Below are 19,691 nucleotides of genomic sequence, written 5' to 3'. Positions count from 1 at the left end.
GAGAGATGGTTTTAGGTCTTACAATGACTCAGAAATGAACGTGTGTTCCACGCCGATGACAGCTGGGAGCCACTCATAAGATAATCTCACCACTCCGAAGGGTGACAACAAGTTGCCTCCCTACAGAACACACGCAACAGCTGGAGACTCTTTAGCGTTAGCAGCATCCACGTCCACGAGGTTCCATCCGCCGCAGACAGCAAAAATGGAAAGCGGAAAATGCTAATTAAAGGAAAGTTTTGGGATGGGGGGTGGGGTTAGCAGCAAAGCGACTGAAGGAAACAGATAATTCACCAATCGCCGTAGAGAGGAGACGCACCGTTACCGTGGAGCTCAAACCAAAGCCATGTACTCACTCACTTTTAAGCAGGCACATCTGGCTAAAGACTGCAGCTTCGTCTCCCGCTGTGCACCATCCTTCTGTAAACCTTCTGTGAGCAGCACGAGATCCATGAAACAGTGACGTGAAGCGCTTGGCTGTATTTACTAAATCGTTTGCCAATTAGCAGATAACAGCGTTTGCATGAGTAAATATCACTAGTGTGCAAATAGTGTCGCTCCAATCATTGTTTGTGCCCTTTTCCAGTGGGCAAACTTTTATATCTTGGAGCTAAATCTGTGCACATTCCCTGCAGGTGAACAACACTGGAGGTGTCACCCAGTCAGGTCTCACAACATTCGACTGTCTGACCAGTAATTGACTCAGGATTGAATCTGTCACACTCGAGGTGTTTTACAACAGATCGCATCCCCGGATTATTATCGCCCCACAGACAGTCATCATTGCGTCGGATCACCAGTAGCGCAGCAGCCGACGCTCAGGGGACTCACGTGCTGCTGGATCACGGTTAGACCGCATGCAGCCAGCACATTAATGCAGGATGCTGTTGCGTTGTCCTCTGTACCAGCAAATATCTAAATACTGGAGAACGGCAATAAGGGTAAGAGTAGATTAGCACTTTATTAAGAAAAGTGGACAGCGAGTTGTTTTTTGAGGGGTTCTAGGATGTGTAGGAACAAGAGAAGCGTTGACATTCACGTTTTCAACAAAATTATGAAGTCTTGGCGCTTGTCTCCTTTAAAATAAATGTCACTCGTCACAACGTTGCCCGTGACAGAAATCGCCCGACACCTCCTGAGTGCTCCGTCTGCCATCTGGGAGAGCTTCACATTATCAAAGGGCATATACACAAAGAGTGGGAACATCATAACTTAGGTGGTGTGTAGCAGAAGTAGCCAGCAGCTTTTCTTGTTTAATTGACTGGATTTAACGCAATCACATACATTATTGGAGCTGTGGAGGAAAAGGTCTGTGTATACTGTCTAATCAGTGCAGCTGCAGAGGCAAATCTGTGGTTTCAGTAGCAAAAATAAAGTCTAAAATCATCCTTTCATTTTAAAATAACATTAATCGTGAGATGCTATTAGCACTGAATTACCCGACAGAGCATTGCGCTACAAAAAAAAAAAACCAAAAGAAAGTGAAAGAATCTGTAGGATTCTAGTCCATAATTGAGGTCAAGGAGGGTAGAAAGCGTTGTCAAAGCAGACACACCTGCCAGGAATGTCAAAGTCATGCGGCTGCTCTGCGCTGGGGCTCTGGGTCAAGAGCTCCACATCTTCATCTGAGGTAGAGGGATGAGTGAGGATGATCCGCGGGATCTGTCACATAATTGAATGAGAAGGACGGGAGGATCAGGGATGACCAGAACCAGAACATTATGTAAAACAGAACATGGCCTTCCAACAAAAAGGAAGCTGCCCATAAATAGGTGCATTTCTCCAGCATTTTCGTTGTCCGATAGTACCAGAGGGGTGGTTACTTACCCCCATTGTGTGTTTCCCGTCTTGCAAAGAGTCTTTTTTCAGTTTAGACGAGATCTGATTCATCTCATTTTTCCGTCCAGGCTGAGAAACAAAGAGAAGACAGACGAAAAAGTGTGAAAAGTGTACGTGACCCATCGTGGCAGAACAGTTATTTCAGGAAACCACTCACAACGTCGTTGCCATTGCAGACAACCGCCTCAATGCTCTCGGACAAACACCCCTCTCGACCCTCCATCAATGCTGCTTTGGCCGTCTGGCCTTCCGGGTTTGACGGCTGTTGTCCTGTGGCGTCCCGCTCGTCCCAGGGACCAACGGAGAGGTTCACCTCTCGAGGTGGAAGCCTGTCTCTGAGGACTGTCATCCTGATGCAGCTTCCTGCATTCCTGAGGGCACCGACTGCCTCGTGGTGGGTCGCCCCCTGCATGTCCAGGCCGTTGACCTGGAAAGAGAGACGAGCGCACGGTCACGTCGGCCATTTGGCGCCGCTAAATTTACGGGGGCAGAGGTCGGAGGAGGGGGCGCTGCATATGTTCTCTGAAAACAGCAGTATTATATGTATGAATTGATTTTTCAGGGCAGCCTCAGCATGTTAATGTGTGCTTACAATGATTATTTTCTCCAAAAGCAGTAGCTGGGTCTAGAGGGGACGGGACCAGGAGCCAGAGTGTGTACTGACAGAATGTAATTTCACCTTGGGGGATTAATCAAGTATGCTGCTGCTTCTTCTTCTGTTTATTTATTTATTTAGGGAGCGCGGCAATATTCCTTGCTAGTCTTTTTACGCCCTCTATCGGTCACAAGGTGAACATCAGCTAAAGGAGACGAATACAGTATTGATTTTCACCCTGTAAAATAATGTCTGTAGACATATACAAATTTTCTTCACACAACAGGCTGCAGATTTGTCAGAAAATAATCCAGAATAAGATTACAAACATAAGAAAATTGATTCTGTGCCTACCTCCACCAATCTGTCACCTACATGGATCCCTGCCTTCTCTGAAGCCCCCCCTTTAATGACTCTGGAAATAAAAATCCCCTGAAAGGAGTTCAGTCCATTAGCAGGTTATAAAAGGACTCACAGAACAAAGAGTGCGTCCTGCAGCTTTTTCTTACCTCGTCGTGGTTTTTATAAGGCAGTGAGCCTTTTCCACCTGCAATGCTGAGTCCCAAACTGCCCCTCTGGGCAGACAATTTGATCTGTAACTAAGAGGGAAACATCTAGGTGATTTTAACATCATTCAAAGCTTGTGTGCAATTAAGCAGGGAGTTAATCCGGACTGAGACTGAAGAGGACTAAGCGTGCAGTTACTCGTAATGGCACTTGGGAGACGCACGACTCCTGAGGAAGGTTGTTCTCCGTTGCCGCAGGTTTTGCAGGCGGTCCAGTGATGGAGGAGATCCTGACGTTGCCAGAGTCTCTGTGCAGATTAGAGCCCATATTAAGAGCTCTGTGATGTTGAAACTTCCTGCCCTCGCCAGTCTCATCTCCCTTTTGTGGAAATCGACCAATCGAGCGCTGGCTCTCTGACAGCTGGCCTGCACCTTCCTGCTGATAAGAGATAATTTACTTGGTTTTCCCTTCCGTGGCGAGATTGGTGCGTCAGACGTCACGACCACAATCCCTGCAACAGGCGCGAGATCTTCTCAGTCTGTGTTTGTGAATGGCACCTAAAGACAACAAACCTTGAGCTGCTCAATTTCTCCTGCGTCCTTCTCAGCGCCGGAGTATCGAGCACACGAGTGGTTACCGGGAACAGCTGAGCTTGTGGACGCTCTTTGTTTGCCATCCAGCTGAAGTGAGGGATGACCCACTTTTGGTGGGATCTGTTAGTATGAGGGGTTCTACACTGCTGGGGATAGAAGACACCACCTGTTGCTGCAAATTCACATCACCGGCCCTTTATAAATCCCTAGTAAATGCTTGTTTTTGTATTATCAACTGTATCCCCGCATCACACAGGACATCACAGCCTTACTGGCCGAACTACATCCCACATCGGAGGTCAGCGCCTATAAAATAAAGGCACAAAAGAAAGTTCTTTTGAAGTAAAAGACACCTGAAACTCCAAGCTGAAGGGACAACACCATAATAAGCACGCAGACAACAGGAGCGTCTTAGGGACAACAGCGACTGTCCTCGAGTGGACCAGCAGAGTCCCAACTCAAACCTCATTAAATATCTGTGGAGAGGCCTGAAAACGTCCCCATCCATCCTGACAGAGCCTGAGAGGATCTGCAGAGAAGAATGTCAGAATATCCCAAAATCCGGCAGCGAGACGCTTCAACTCCGCGTCGCACTTTTTTCAAAAAAATGCATTTGTCAAAACAGATTTTTACAGTGATTCTACAGTTTTTTTAAACATAACACTGCAATATTGCGAACGTCCTCAGTCATCCAGGCTGAAGAGAATCCGGGCTTAAGAAAATCCAAGTGGACTGAAGCCTCTTGGGTAAGAGAGGAATCTCCTGGTGAAAGTGGGGAAACTAAAGGAAGTCCAGTTATTTTCCCAAATAAGGCTTTAATATAAAGAACGTAACCCACTCAGCCTACACAGTCAATACAAACGGCCTCCAGGGCACCTTTTCAACACATAGTGCAGATACTAAAGCTACTCTGCTGCTGTCGGAGCCCTCTGGCCTATAGAAGATGAATAAAAGAATTTCCTGTCGCTCTTCATTTCAAGAACTCGTGAGTCGCATCACACGTGAGCTTCTGTTCAGAAAAACAGGTCGTCGGCTGGAAGAGTAAAACCATCTTGAAGTGTAGCTGTCAGATTCACTGGACTTTGGCATGCTGCACGTGCAGGGTCGGACGGGTCGGACGGGACACATGCACATTCATGCACTGCTGCACAGACAAAACAAGCGAAGGTAGGATCAGGAAAACAGGTGACCTGCTTTAGTGACAGCAGGTCACTTTAGAGCGAGCACAAGTGTCCTTTAAATCAGACGTTTACCTTAACGATGGACTGAGCAGATTATTACAAACTCCTTGAGATTTTACAATGAATGTGAAACTTATTTAGTGTTGCACTTGTTTTATTGATCAGTGGTTAAAAAGTCATCAAACCTCAAGGCACACTGCCCAGTTGAGATCGGTTTTGTGCAGTTTGATCACAAAAAAAAAGGAGATTTAAAACATTAAAAACACATGAACCAAATTCTCTGGTCCACATTTTCAATCACAGAATAATACAGTTTCATGTACCACATATGGAGATATGAGAAAACACTGAGAAGTGCATTAAAGTGGAACTTTGAACTGCCTTTTCTCACCCCCACCCAGTTATACAGTACCGGTACTTAAAAATTGTCAGAACATGCAGCTATTTTTGGCATCTAATTGAGAAGTATTTGCAAAGCAGCGGAGCACGGGACATTTCCATAACACATAATTACACTGCAGATGAGTAATGGTAAAATATGTGTAGCACATAAAAATCCAAATGTAATGAATTTAATCTATTGTTTTGGGTTTTTTGGGGTTTTTACACTGATCAGAGACATGCACTCGCAGTGACCATTATATGGACTGAATAAGACATTAGTGTTGGTTTGTTCGAAGTTTTCTTTTAAAAAAAAATAGTACCCAGAAAAAAAAAGATTAAAATCTGTGACTGATTAAGAAATTTGCTATACATTTGTATTTACATCTGAGCTGCCAAAAATATATAAAAGTATCAATATTCACAAAAGACTATACAATAATCTTTAATCAGTAGCTCAAAAAAAAATCCTGCTTTTCCGTTTACCCAAAATGTAGAAACAGGTATTTACCCAGTGTTTCAAATATAGATATAGAACAAAGATATAGTACATTTGTGAAGGATTTACCGTATTGTAAAGATTTAAAATAGTGCAACTACCTAATTTATAGTTTTTAAAAAGAGGCATTTAAAAAGTAAAATATTTTTAAAATATAATTTAATCTGTGCAGATTATTGCGTGGACATTAATTAAAAGGAGAAAGGCACAGCAGCCCAAACTGACTGACTTCAACACACTTTACAAAAGGCTGGAGATGAAGGAAGCTGACGGGAATCCCAGAGTATAAAAAAGGAGGGGTCGGCCACACCGGGGAGGGGGGGTCGTAGGTGAACCAAAAGGAGGAGGGAACAGCAAGGTTTGTGCGGGACAACATCGAAAGATACAGGAGGTGAAAACGTGGGAGGTAAGAAGGTCACACAGATGTGGTCACTCTGTCTGCAGTGTTATTGACCTCGTTTTTGTTGGAGTCCAGGCTTTTGGCAGCGTTCAGGTCGTTACGGAGGTTCTCGGCGGCTTTCTTCATGGTTTTCAGCTCACCGGGGTGAGGAGTGGCCCTTCGAAGGAGAGTCCCCTGTGTGAGGGATAAACAGATTCGCCACCATTGTAACCATGGGAGCTCCAAACAGCAGAGAAGAACTTTATCGACGTTTCCTCCACATGGAGTTTTATGAAAATTCAAGTCACCTTCTCATCGTCCTCATCGTAATCGTCATCCAGGAAATGAATGGCACTGTGTCTGTTCACTGCTTTGCTGTCCCACGTGTCATCCGCCATGTCGTTCACCAGGCTCTCCACGGCGCCGCAGCGAGCGAGACTTTCAGAGACTGTACATGTTGGACGATAAAAAGACAACACGGGTTTGTTACCGCAGAATGTTGTCAGCTGAATGATGTCAAGACGGAGGCGCTGTGATTGTTGTCCCGCCATCCGTCACTCAAGATATTCCAACTGTCCCACAACTCATAGCCTGAATCTGCCAGATCGCAGTTCAAATCCCGGCTTAGTCGCAAGCTTACAGCTATTAAATCCCCCCCGCCTTCATCCCGACTGACGTCTTCATTTTCCCCCGGACAAAGACGGCACATCAGAAAGCTTAGGAATAGAGGCCGCACAAAAAAGAAACTGGATTCTTTTCAAATGCACATCGTTACCCAGTGCGCCGCTCCAACTTGAGCAATGACTCACTAAAACGGCGCTGGTTTAGGTGCAAGGCTGTGCTAAGCAGCAAAGAAAACGCTGCAGCAAACTGCAGTATCAGGCAGAGATAGAGGCTGCCCGCAGCTGCATCATTACACCCAGTGGGTGAGCTTTTAATGGCAGCCGGCCAGCCGCTACTAAGCCTCTTTAGTGGTCCAATCCACGACATCTCTGCAAAACATAACCAAGGAGAGCCTCAAGAGACAGATCTGATCCCTCACAGACTCTGTGATCTCTTACATGGTAATTGACAGATACTGCAGGAAAGGATCAGGGGAACAGAACGCCGTGTGTTTTCTCAAGCAGATCATGTGGTAAATTCATCAAAAACCACAGGACATCAAGTAGGAAGGGATGAGGCGAGCGCCGACGTCCGCCTGGAGACGATTCACCCTCGATTGAGAGGAACCGATACTACAAAAACTTATCAGATGACAGTCTGCAGATCTGCCTCTTCCACATTACCGTCGGTGTCATCGCTGGGTTGTTGAGGCAGCAGCACACAGGTCAGCACCTTCTCGCCCGTCTCGTGATCCACGTCGGTCTGAAAAGTGAGCAGAGGCTGCGACTGGTTTACCGACAGCCACAAGGCCTTGAGGCGTAGAGTGATGAGGGAGATGGGCAGGTTTGGCAGCCTGAAAAGGGAAAATAAAAAAAAAGCGAAACATTTTTAGACAAGTTGGTTGAGAAAGATGGTCTTTAGTAAGATAACATCTGTGCAGACCAAATCAAGTACCGGCAGGAAAATACAGGCAAAATGAGTACGTAAGTAACCGTGTGGAAAGCTGGATGACATTTGGGAGGAAATGAATGCTGTTCACTCCCTTTAGATAGTAATAAGTGAACTCAGGGTGACAAACCTATTTCCTGAGACATCAAGGACATGTAGTTCTGTGGCCTGTGACAGCTCTGAAGGAATCCTCATCAGCCTGTTCTCTCGCACGCAGAACACATTTAGAGCCTGGCAGCCACCGATCTAGATAAGACAGGAGTCGGCACCGTTAGGCCGTGCGTGCATAATACGCACAAGTGCAGGAACACACATTTAGGATGTACACGGGACCAAAGAATCGGATTAAATCTGCCGTGAACGATCAGTTTGTCACAGAACTGTAGATGGCAGAGCAGTTACAAATAATCAATAGGGTGTGACAGCAGGAACTAAAATGAGGAACAATTAGTCCTCGTTGCAGAGAACTTAGAAAGACAGACAGATGGGTCATTTAGACAGTTTTTTTCTCCATTAATCTGATAATCTGAGACATGAGTGGGATACTGTTACAGGGACCAGTCATGCTGAAAAGTTAAGCTCATTATTCACACTAATGTGAGGCGATTGCTGCGTCACAAATGGGAAGTCAATTTTCAGTAAACACTCAAAATCAGGAAATTGAATTCACCTTTTTACAGCTGCAGGCCTGCAAATGGAAAACTAAATCCACAAAAGGAAGTGTGACGCGCAGCAGCAGAATCACGAGGGCAAGATGGAGCCGTTCATGAACGCGCAATCCGACGCATCGGCTGCGCTGGTGTCAGGGGTGTCGCGCCACGGCAACGTGAGCGACACCATCGCCATAAATTCACCACAGGTCATTTTCTTCTCAACAGGCAGCTCTTGCATCACTCAGACAGAGGCGCATTGTGCACAGGCTGAAGGAGCCTTTCAGATGAAGCTTTAAAGAAGGCGTGCGTGCTTTCATTTAGCCAGACAAAAGGTTAGAAAAGCACAATACACAATCAGGACCATCCAGGCAGAAAATGGAGGAGCAAAACGTTGAACGTGAGACCCATAAAGGAGGAGTATCATTGATCTAAATGAGAATTTAGGGACGGGTTGGCACAGCGAGCGGCCGTTTGTGAGCTCCGTTACATCTTGGCACAATCTGACCTTTTAACAAATGACACTGCTCACCTCCTTAGGTAACGACGTCAGCTGATTCCTGTCACAGTTGAAATTGGAAAGCCGCTTCAGCTTTCCAATACTCCGGGGCAAGCTCTGGAGCAACAAACGGATGAGAACGCGAGTTATGGAAGACACGAGCGCTGTTCTGGTTTGAGTATTCGTACTGGTCCGAGTGGTTTAACCAGCCTTCAGTCTATACTGGGACCAAAAGTCCACCTGATTTTTTTTGCATTCCTACATCAATCAATCAGAGATAAATGGGTTTGATACGTCAATAACAATTAGCATTGAAGCTACTGAATAAGGAGCTAATAATAAGACCATATTTGCCATCTTTACACACTTGTGTTGCTTAATTATTTGATTTATTTATTTTTTTTAAATACAATATTTAACTGACCTGTATCCTGTTTTCTGTGAGGACAAGCTCAGTGAGGCTTTCACAGTTGCCAATGCTCTCTGGAAGATATGTTAGCCGATTCTGGTCTGCTTTCAATATGGAGAGCTTTTTGAGTTTTCCTGCAGTTGGTATAAAATAAAATAAAAAGGTGAAGGTGAATACATCAAAGGGGTCATTACTCACTCACGGAAAGGGTGTGTGAAACAGTTGCAATATCAATATAATCTAAAATCAAAGCAGTTGAGATGAGAGCGAATGCAAATGATTACCGATGCTTTCTGGTAGAGCATCAATGAGGTTCTGAGAAACCAGCAAGTCTGCGAGGGACAGCAGGCCACCTAATTCCTCTGGAAGTCTCTGAATTTTGTTTTCTGATACATCCACACACAACAGACTTTTCATGCTGCCCATCTCCTAAAGTTCAGAACAAGCAAACATGTTTCAGTAATTAAAAGTCAATGAATTCAAGCTTTTTTTTTAATAACTGGAAATATAGTGAAAACTGGATTTTGATCAGAAATCTTAATGAAACAAAAAGAAGGAAACTGCATAGCTGACTTACTGCTGGTATTTCATTCAACTGGTTTCCATCCAGCCACAAGTCTTTTAAGCCGACTAGATGACCTATTGAATCCGGCTGTGTTGGGGGATAAAATGGAAAGAGAGGAGACACAGACGAGTTTTTATGATCCAGTATGTTTACAATGGCATTTTCAACCTGTTTTTGGCAGCAGACACAGGAGCAAAGGCCAGTTTTGTGGGGCATTTTAACATTTTTGTATTGCACGTCTCCCTGTTAACCTTGCTCGATCTGTCAGTGAATCGTGGAACGTTTGAAAGGTCTTAAAACTTAAAACCAAAGCTCAAAGCAGATGTTTCTCCTCCAGCTGTGTGATAAGAGGTGAAAGCTGCTCTCAGGGGATCTCAAATTACAACTCAAGAACTAGAAAACAAGAGGTTTTCGTTCCCTAAATTCCAAAGAGAAAAGCCATCTCACCAAACTGTAGAGTTCGTTATTTCCTAGGTCAAGTTCTTCGAGTCTGTGGAGCATCGACAGCGACCTGCAGATGAGCGATTCAAGGTCAACAACCCTGTGATCTCCAGCAGTACACCGTATGTCTCTCAGCCGGTAAATACTTACTCTGGAAGGAATGTCAGCAGATTTTCTCTGAGTTCTAGTGATACCAAATTGGTAAGGCTGCAATGATATGTGAAAAGAACAGAGGGTTTTACTGGAACATGGGTGGAAAAACAGGGACTACGTGATGCTGACTGAAGTGTAGTGGGAGGCTTTTTACTGCAAAACATGTTCTTGGAATCATATCTGGGAGAAGGAAGTGCTTTAGAGGCGTGTCTGTCTTATCAATGCTGTAAAACTGCAGCAGTATAAACACTGCATACCTTAAAATGAAGAGCAAAATGGCAACTTGCAGGTCAAAGTACAGACATGTGTGTGTGTATATTAAGCTCTTTCAAGACAATATTTAGTGGATGCACCTTTCGTCGAGGCAGGTCTAAATCAAATTGAACAAACTCTGCATTTTCTTAAAGTAAATAATTAATGTGTGTCCTTAAATAACGGGTTTAACAGAGTTCAAGGGGATGATGAGATTTATGTGTATCCACCCTTGATTAAACGGTCTAATAAAAACTGCTCTTTCTTTCCAAGCCACAGTATATAACCTTGCGGGGGGGAGGTTCAGCCAAAATACATGGAAATGGACGGGGTCCAAAACAATCCCGAAGGCACTTTTGATCTAAATTTTGTCTCAGACCCTCAATATTATCGATGCTTCAACTGAAATGAGAGAGATCAACTATGCTAAAGCGCCCTGTTACTGAGTCAAGTGTCTCAGGAGACCAGTTCTCCTCATCTAAAGAGATACGCCACTGACGTCATGCAGCCCACTCAAACACTGATCTGATCACTTCAATCGCCCCCCCCTTCCCTCGCCAGAACGATCAGGCCTCCAGTCACTGTATTATTTACCGGGCAGTATGCATGGTGCAGACTGTATGTGGGGCATAATAGCCATTAGAGGCTGCGCCACCACAACATGTTAAACTAACTGCTGCTGCGGTGGGAAACAACAGTGTGGGAGGATGCTGCCCATACAGGTACGTTTAAATGAAGGCTTAGAGCACAACAATGGACTGTTGCTCAAGACCAAGCGTGGATGATTTACAACAGAGCAGTTCATAAATCAGAAGAATGTTCGGGGTAGAGTTGGGGAAGCATGTGCTGCAGCGCCACACACCCCCGCCCCCGATGATGGGTTGTTAACAACTTCCAGAGCGGCAAACATTTCCACCGAGCAGAGGTACTCCAGCCCTAATCTGACTTTTAAAATAAACCAATCAAAGCATTCTCTGAAAGGAATACACGGGTCCACATGCAACGCCTCAGTGATGATCATCTACGTCTCCCACTCTGGTCCTGCAGGGGAAGCAGCACAGCAGCCGTCTGGACTAATTTTATCCCTTTAAGTCCACCTCTCTAGGGCTTGAACTCTGTTCCCTTAAATTCCAGCCTTCAACTAAAAACACCTTGTGGCGATTTGAAGTCTGAGCGGATCGTTGTGTTATTAAAACAAATTATAAGCAAATGCAACAAGAGTGAACTGGATGTTAAAGGAGACCTCATAAGAATAAGAATGTTGGCAGGCATGTCTTGTCACTATAATGGATTATGCACCATCAACAACAAGCCTTTTATGAGCAAAGACAAAGCAGCCAAGAAGGAAACAATGAGTGATGTGTCCGGGAAGCCGAACGTGGACGGCCTGTATTCCTCAATCCAGTCAGACGGGAAGACTTGAGATGAAATCATTAAGATCAGGGGGCCGTGAAAATTAAATTAAATTAAATGTGATGCCATTCTAAGAAGTATTGAAGCATAAATGCACATCGGACTCTTGGAGTAAAAGGCAAAAAGCCAAATTTGTGTGTTTACGTACTTTCCAATGTTCTCTGGAAGAACTTGTAATGAAATATCATTGATGGAAAGGCATGTTAGATTCCTGAGCTCAGGGAAGCTTTCTGGTAACCTGGAAGAAAAGAAAAAATCAAAGAACTAATGCGTGAAAATCCATTAATGAAATAATCAAAGAACACTTCAGCCATCATCTAGTTAGTACCATAAATACAAAGTGTTCAAACATTCAACTCAAATCATCCACACAAGTAAAAATGAAGTAATATTGGTTCAAACTAATAAATGTGCTTTTAGCAATATTACAAGACAGTTTATATTATATTATATTATCAATATAAGCAAGTTCAAGGCAAAAATATTGAGCCATAACCCAACCTTGTTAAGGGATTTCCACTGAAATCTGCTACCTGGAGGGCTGTGCAGTACGAAATACTCTCTGGAATTTCCATAATGTCTGCATGGAGGAAAAGATGTTATGAAAATGTCAGTTCTTTGCCACTGTACTCTGGTCTTTTACACAAGTTCTGACTTAAAAAACTTAATTATCACCACCACAACGGAAACCTCAGTGTGACCAGATTCAACTGGTTTCAAGCTTATTTGTCAGAACAAATTCACCAGTGTACAAAAAATGTTTCTTTATTAAAAATTCAGTTCTTGGATCTGAGTATTTATTTACCATTTCGGGAGACGTCCAGTTCTACCAGCTGTACAAAGTTGGCTATTTCGGGTGGAAGCCTCTGGATCTCATTGTCACTCAGGCCAAGTTTTCTTAATTTCACCAGCTGGAAAAATTGCTGTGAAGTGAGAAGAAAAGAACAATCAGATACTCGGAACACACTTCTCTGTGATAAAGAACAATTACTCTATGATTAGAAGTCAAGCATGACTGACTGGTTTACAGACTGTAAAACCAGAAACAGTCAGACGACAACAGACCATTAATAAATGTTCTTCTATTTTCAAGTATTTTCCTTGATTTGTGCTCTTTAAAAATCATTACAACACCCAATAACAGGTGCAGATACTCCCCAAGTGTTGTGGTAAACCAGGGAGCTGATGTCAGGTTCGACTCACGTTTGGTGTAAAAGCAAAGCCAAACCTTCGACATTTCCTTTGAAGCCTTTATGTCCAGGCTGCCGATAGTTGTTTACCGACCACAAGCACTTATCTACTGCTGCTGGAGGAAAATTGATTTAGTATCAAGAGCATTCTTTTATATTTGCTCCCCAGCTCCTCTTGGTTCTGTGTGTGGTGTTAAAGCGGACGTAAATACACAGCTTGGTTATTTCTTCCTTATACGTATAGAAAACTAAACAGAACAGAGGCAGGTCTGTAGGCGTCTATCAACCACAAAATAGTTCTTGCATGAATTGTGTTGAATTAACTTTTGTGAATGGGATCAAAAGGAAACCGATCCCACGTCCGCCTGCTGCCGTTTACTTTGGCCTAGATGTAATATTTGGTCTGGACGTGGATGTGAAAAGACTTTACTGGCTGAAAATGTGCCGTCGGGGACACAGGTTGATGGTCTCAGCAGGGGCGGTGCAGATTATCTAACAACAACACCTGGATTTTCAGGTCTCTAGAGAGATGCTTGATCAGGTTCAGGTCAGGGCTCCAGGTCCGGCTGTGAGCTCAGGGTCATTGTCTTGTTGGACGGTTAATGATTGACCAGTGAACATTTAAAAATGTTCTTATTTTGACAGAAGACGGCACGTGGGGAAAAGTGTCTGAAAACATCCGGAGTGCAGTGCATGTGTGCGTGCGCCTGCATGTATGTATGTGTGTGTGAGTGTGTGAGTGTGTGTGCGTGTAAAAACTGGTGATCATATTATGTCAGCTACAGCGACAACGTGCCTAATAAGAGTCCAAAAGTCAAACCTCACCCCGTCTTAAGCCTGATTTAACTGGCTTAATGCCCTCACTTAAACAAACAAGCAAACAACCAAACCACCGCTTGGTTTTCTCTAACCCTAATTATCCTTTCACATTTTACTAATGTGCAACCGTGTCCGACTGCCTCTGCTTGTTCAATGTTCTGATCACAAATACGTAGCTCCAAGGTGTGTCTCCAGATAATATCACCCAGGAAGTCCTGGCTAGAGCAGACTTGTTCCATATCGGGAGGCGAAGCTCAAGTGTCAGAGGGAAAAGGGCATTTTGCAAGTTTCAGTTCAGCTACATTTAAATTCTTGGAGAATTTGTGATTCTTTATTAACAGCACCTTCAAAAAGAAACATATTTTTAAGGAATTATGAAAGCCAAATATTCTTAAGTGATTATGTGCCATTTAAAATACCTTAGAAACAATGAGAATAGGAACAGGGGGGGACGCACAATATATGCAATAAGCTTCGACTCTTCCGTGATCCGACAACAAAACCTGTTCTTCCTGTTACCATCTGTCAGCGCCACGCCCCAAACATGCACCCATGTCGAGAACACATTAACCAGTCCAGTGACTAAAAAGTCAATGTTTGAATGGTTAAGTTGAGCATGTTCAACCTGGATGTTTGTGAACAACTGTTGACACCCGCATTCAAGGCAATAAGCAGCTCCGCACCTCCGCATGAGCTGCAGCTTAAAAACCAGGCCTCACTAGATTAGGGGGCCTCAGATTGGCTCCATCGAGCGTGCCATTTTGTGTGTTTATCACATCCTGTGTGTGATTCTGACGGCAAAATAGCGACAGCCGCAGAAGATGATCACCTTTTCTCTGCATTTATGAAAGTGCAGCATGTCCAAAAGGACAAATGGTTCCTTTACGCAAAGGTGGTGAGCTGCAGCATAAAGTATCTGGGTGTACCTTAAGGCAAAAAAGAACAATCAACTCAGGACACATAAATAAGAAAGAGGCTCGTGCTGACACACACTCAGCAAATCAACCAACACAGAATTGGTCCTCAAGGGTTTCTTAGTAAAACCACATCCGCCTGCTTTCCAACTTGCCTCGTCTTGTCCCCACTAAAGCGCACTTTCCTTTTCCTCCCGTCCTCCAGACCTGCGCAAGTCTTCATCTGTCTGCTCGTAAAGCGCCTGATCTGAAAAGCATCTTCGCCTTGACGCTGCAGAATCAGGCGCGGGACCTAACTGGAACCCCCGCGCGGCGAGGGGCGTCTACGAGGACGGAGCGGGCGAGCGCTGGAGCGGGCTGATGGAGCGGTTCCCTCGCTGATGTTAGTTACATGTCAGAGAGCAGTCAACAGCGTCTCCCGCCGCCGCTCCTCCAGCCTCTTAATCACCCTTAGAACAGCAGAAGTTTGAACAGTTATGAAGAAGAAAAGTGCGTGTTGAGTTTCCTGACGGGGACCTCCGCAAGACACGTCGCCATGAGACAAGAGCTGGTTGATCGAGTTTAATTAACGGCAGGGATAATTGTTCCTGGGAGGATTTTCTACAGCTCGCCATCTTCTTTGTGTGCCAGTATTTGTCACCTTTGATCAGCCCCGCGTAGCTAAAAGCATTCAGCCCACATGATGCGTCACCTCTGAATGGTTTCACTTCAGTTGTTGTTTGCTTCAACCTTTCTGATCAATGGCAACGCTGTGGCCCCCATTTACTGGTCTTACCCACTCAGCGATAGGCTGTTGTCCATGTTCTCATGGTTGGTGTTCTGCAGTACATATTTTCTAGCATCAGCTTTCTCTCCATCTCTTTGCATTTGAAAGAGGAAAAAAAAAAAAAAACACCTTTTGGTTTTCAGAGTTCCACAATAGCACATTCTAGAAAAGCTCTTTTCTGCAGCCGTGGTCACCGTGCCCCCCGTCACGGACACGTGAAGGCTGAGCGAAGGCTTTTGTGATAAGATATTCGCCCATGTTATGTTTATTGCTTCCTTATTCCTTCACCCTTTTACTGATCTTTGTTAGTTCACTGTGCACTGTGGATTCATCAAATAGGACCAGGAAGTACTACATAAATGCACATTTATTTACTTCATTTGTGGGCTTCAATCAGAAATCCTTTTACATCGAATCAACCATTAACGCAACAGTAAAGTGCAACAGTAGCCCTGCCCACCTTATTGATATGGTGTCATTTTTCTTTTTATCATAAAAATCCCTCTTTTTTTTCAAACTCAGTGATTCTGAAACGATTATAATCATTTGCAAACTGCCATTGTGGGGAAAAAGGACATTTTATTCCCCCAATCAAAGGTCGGAAATGTTTCTCGAGTCACCTAAACCCGATCGCATTAAATGTCCCCGACCGTGGGGAACGTGCTGCAGAACCACAGCGTATTTCCCTGACGCAGCAGTTCGAGGCTGCATGTCAGATACACTGAGTCAGGTTCTGCAAATGGAAGATTTCAAGCCTGAACATGAAGGAAAAAAATTAGTTCTGGCTCATTTTACCTTACAAATCCCTTAACTAGCATCACACTTAATCTGGGGCAAAAGGGTCACAAGGAAGATGTTCAATGTGTGTTGCTCCACGAAGATGGTAAAATTTCAACCAACTGGTTATTACTGCAACAATTCTCATGTCCTTTGACCGAAACCAGCATGATTTGCTATTTATCCTGATTACAGGTGCTGGCATTTATGACACGGACTCACATTGTGCAGCTTTTATCTATAGTTTTCCATTATTAGTCATGTTTTTGCCACCTTTTTTGCTCACACCTGTACTTCTGTGGTTGCTTTTGGACATCCGTCTGTCTGAGTGGAATGTCTACTGATCTCAGAGCGCTCGTTGTTGATTTCAAGGCGGTAGGAGTGTGGTTTTCAACCCCACTCTTGACGTCAAGTCAGCAGCTTCGCTCTAGCTTTTTTTATCTTATTTAAAGAAACACAAAACCACAACACGTACAGGGTAAGTATCAATTATAACCCAGACTCTCTTTAAAAACAATGTGCAGAGCTTCACTTTGCATTACAGAGCTGACGTTATACAGGTTGGACAGGAAGTCCAGGTGAATTAAGTGTGTTCAAAAGGGGTTCGGGCTCGTACGTCTAAAAGTATTTGTTATATCTCATCAGCGATCAATAAAAAGGATTAAACGCAATTAGATACTCTTAAAGAAGAATGAAAATGTCATCCTCGTGATAAATGAGTCTTATCATTTTCATTTCAACATAGTCTTTGATAAGAATTGCTTTTGTTCAAGTAGGAACCTTCCTTCAGGCGTTGTTGGGGGAACATCAATAAATAACACAATGTATGGACAAACCTTGTATGCTAAACAGATGCTAACATTATAGTTTTGTCTTTGGTCTGGTTTTGATATATTCACACTCGTGGGCAATAATTAACAGCCACTGCACAGTCAATATTCCCTCCTAATCAGCTCTCAATGCAGCAACCTGCGGCTTTAAGTGCAGGTGTCACCAATACAAGGTGGCGCTGGGGCTTTGAGAGTTGACCTTTGTGCGCGCACGTCCAATAATTGGCCGGATTTCCAGCGCACACAACAAGAAAGCAGCAAATAGGTCAGGGTCAGTTGACCTTCCCAGAGGTCCTGCCAACCGACCACATGCTGCCGCCTCGCACGAACCACACCTGACATATGGTGTTCTTGTTTTGTCAGGTGACGCGCCATACTGTGCCGACCGCCACCGGAGCAGACCGGGGCAGACACCTGTCTCGTCTAATTGGACAAAACGTCCCATTTTTGGCGCCACGTATAATTAAAACCCTGCGATTGTGCCTGCGCGCCTGCTTGCGGCATCTTGTTTTAGAGTCTTTCAGCAACTCAGAATCTATATTTAGATGTAAAAGGGAAAAGCCAAAGAAGTTTGACATTGTGGCTTTTTTGTTTCAAGTACATTTGGCCTTTGTGGCGATACTGGGGATTTATTTGGTTAAACAGGCATTTGACTTTACACCTTTGCATCGCTAAAACACTCCACCGGCTGCTTTAGTCTGATTTCATTACATTTCTGGGATAAAACTACACTCGAAGGATACACTCGCGCTCCCTGACCTGATACCCGTCGCCCTCGTCGACTGACAAACACCACACCGGAAAAGACTAAACAGGCACCAAACACCCGCCATCATCCAGCCCAGGTTCCTACCTGAAGAACGGCTGGAGTGAGTTTCACTCAGCTATTGTAATTATTTTAATGGATCTGGTTTCCGCTGATGTATCAGACACATTTTTACACTTGCACTCATAAAAAAAATCGAAGTGATCCGTCCAAAACAACACTTCTGTGCGGTGAGTGTAAAGCTCGTATTACCACCAATCTCTGCCGCCTCGCTTGCGTCGATTTTTTTTTTATCATCGTTTTACTGTTCATATACAATAATTCATTGCCCTTCAGAGAAGCAAAGGTCTAAACATCACCATAGCTCAGGAGCTGTTCAGATCATCACAGGGACATTTGTAAATATTTCTCTGGTGGTTCTTTAAAAACGGGGTCCGGCTCGGAGGTTGCCGACAAAGGTCACAGGTGTCGCTGACCTCGGGGTGGAATCACCTGGCGGACAGGTTTCACCAGAGCGCACTATCACAACTGCAAGTGTGAAATGCTGGAGCAGGTGTAAATCAACCCCTGCGTGGTTAAAAACTTCGTATTGAAGTTCTTTTCCATGAACCTGTCGCTGAAGGTTAGGGGAAATTTCCACCTCCACGGAGGGGCCCGTCTTGCGTAATGCTTCTCCCCGGGTCTCAGCACGCTCTCACGGGATGTGTGAGCAGCTTAGTGAGCAGCTCCGTGTCACAAACATTTAAACCAGAGACATTTCGCGTTTCCCCCGAGGCTTCGGCTTACCTTGGGCAGGTCTCGCAGTTGGTTGGCATCGAGCAACAGTTCCTCCAAACTCCGCTCGTAGCGGTAAATCTCATCGGGCACATACAGCAGCGAGCAGTGGCGTTTATCGACCACCTCCACATGACGGTTGCACCGCCACAAGGGTATGCAGTGAAACATCACGGGGGAGGGTGCGGACGAAGCCCCTACGAACAGCGGGCAGCAGACGGATGCAACAGATTGCTACGACGGGACGGTGTCGGGCGGAACGAGCCGACGCGAACGCGGACGCGGCCGCGGCTGCAACTCACGGCCGCCGAAGCTCCGAACGGAGGTGAGTGTCGGCGGTGCTCCCGGCTGCTATGTCGCCACAAACATGGAAAGTCTTCCCCCCGTATTTGTCCCACTTTGGGTGGTTAACCTGCGCCCCTGTTCTCCCCCACTGGTTCTTCCCGTCCGGCCGCTTTTAAACTCCCCCTTCAGCGCTGGAACGCCGGCTGCATCTTCCGTGTCGACGAGGGTGGCATTCTCCGCTATTCTGTTTTTTTCTCGGCTCGTCCCGGAGTTGATTTCCTCTCCCGTCCAGTTTCTGACCCGGAACATTCACTCCCTCATTCCATTCGACGTCACCGCTCCTGGCCGCTCCTCCCACCGGCCCCTCCTCTGGTGGGTCCCGTCCCGCGGGCCGCCATCATGCGGCCGAAGGCGCAGGCGACAGCCCCGGTGGGTGAGGAGGACCCCGGCGGACAGAGGGGAAACCGAAAACCTGAAATGAATACGACTTTGTTAGAAATCAAATCGCTTAATATATTTTTAACCGAGTAAAGTCGAGGGCTAAAACGTAGCCACCTGTTCTCTATGAAAGTGCAGCTTCTTGTCAGCTCGGCACAAATATCCTCCGACAGTAGCTGAAGGCTACCCAGAAATGACCAAAAAGCATTTTTAAACCTGTGGTCG

At 45.0% G+C, this 19,691-nt stretch overlaps 1 protein-coding gene across 1 annotated transcript; it reads right to left on the bottom strand.

The window, feature by feature from the left end:
- Positions 1–1,216: 1,216 nt before the first annotated feature.
- Positions 1,217–19,486, bottom strand: lrrc1 (leucine rich repeat containing 1). The gene is made up of 20 exons (XM_029835649.1): positions 18,756–19,486; positions 12,713–12,830; positions 12,409–12,487; positions 12,056–12,145; positions 10,240–10,296; positions 10,096–10,159; positions 9,661–9,735; positions 9,368–9,512; positions 9,099–9,217; positions 8,708–8,791; positions 7,656–7,771; positions 7,261–7,430; positions 6,283–6,422; positions 6,014–6,169; positions 3,140–3,385; positions 2,944–3,033; positions 2,789–2,866; positions 1,997–2,266; positions 1,828–1,908; positions 1,217–1,662 (listed from the first exon to the last, which is right to left on the bottom strand). The coding sequence occupies exons 1-20, from the start codon at positions 18,912–18,914 to the stop codon at positions 1,519–1,521; spliced, it is 2,481 nt and encodes an 826-aa protein (XP_029691509.1). The 5' UTR covers positions 18,915–19,486; the 3' UTR covers positions 1,217–1,518.
- Between the last annotated feature and the right edge of the window lie 205 nt (positions 19,487–19,691).

The sequence above is a fragment of the Takifugu rubripes genome, chromosome 4 (assembly GCF_901000725.2).
Source record: "Takifugu rubripes chromosome 4, fTakRub1.2, whole genome shotgun sequence".
NCBI classification, from domain to species: Eukaryota; Metazoa; Chordata; class Actinopteri; order Tetraodontiformes; family Tetraodontidae; genus Takifugu; species Takifugu rubripes.
Note: the sequence above shows the minus strand (reverse complement) of the source record. Positions and strands in the feature narration are given on the sequence as shown.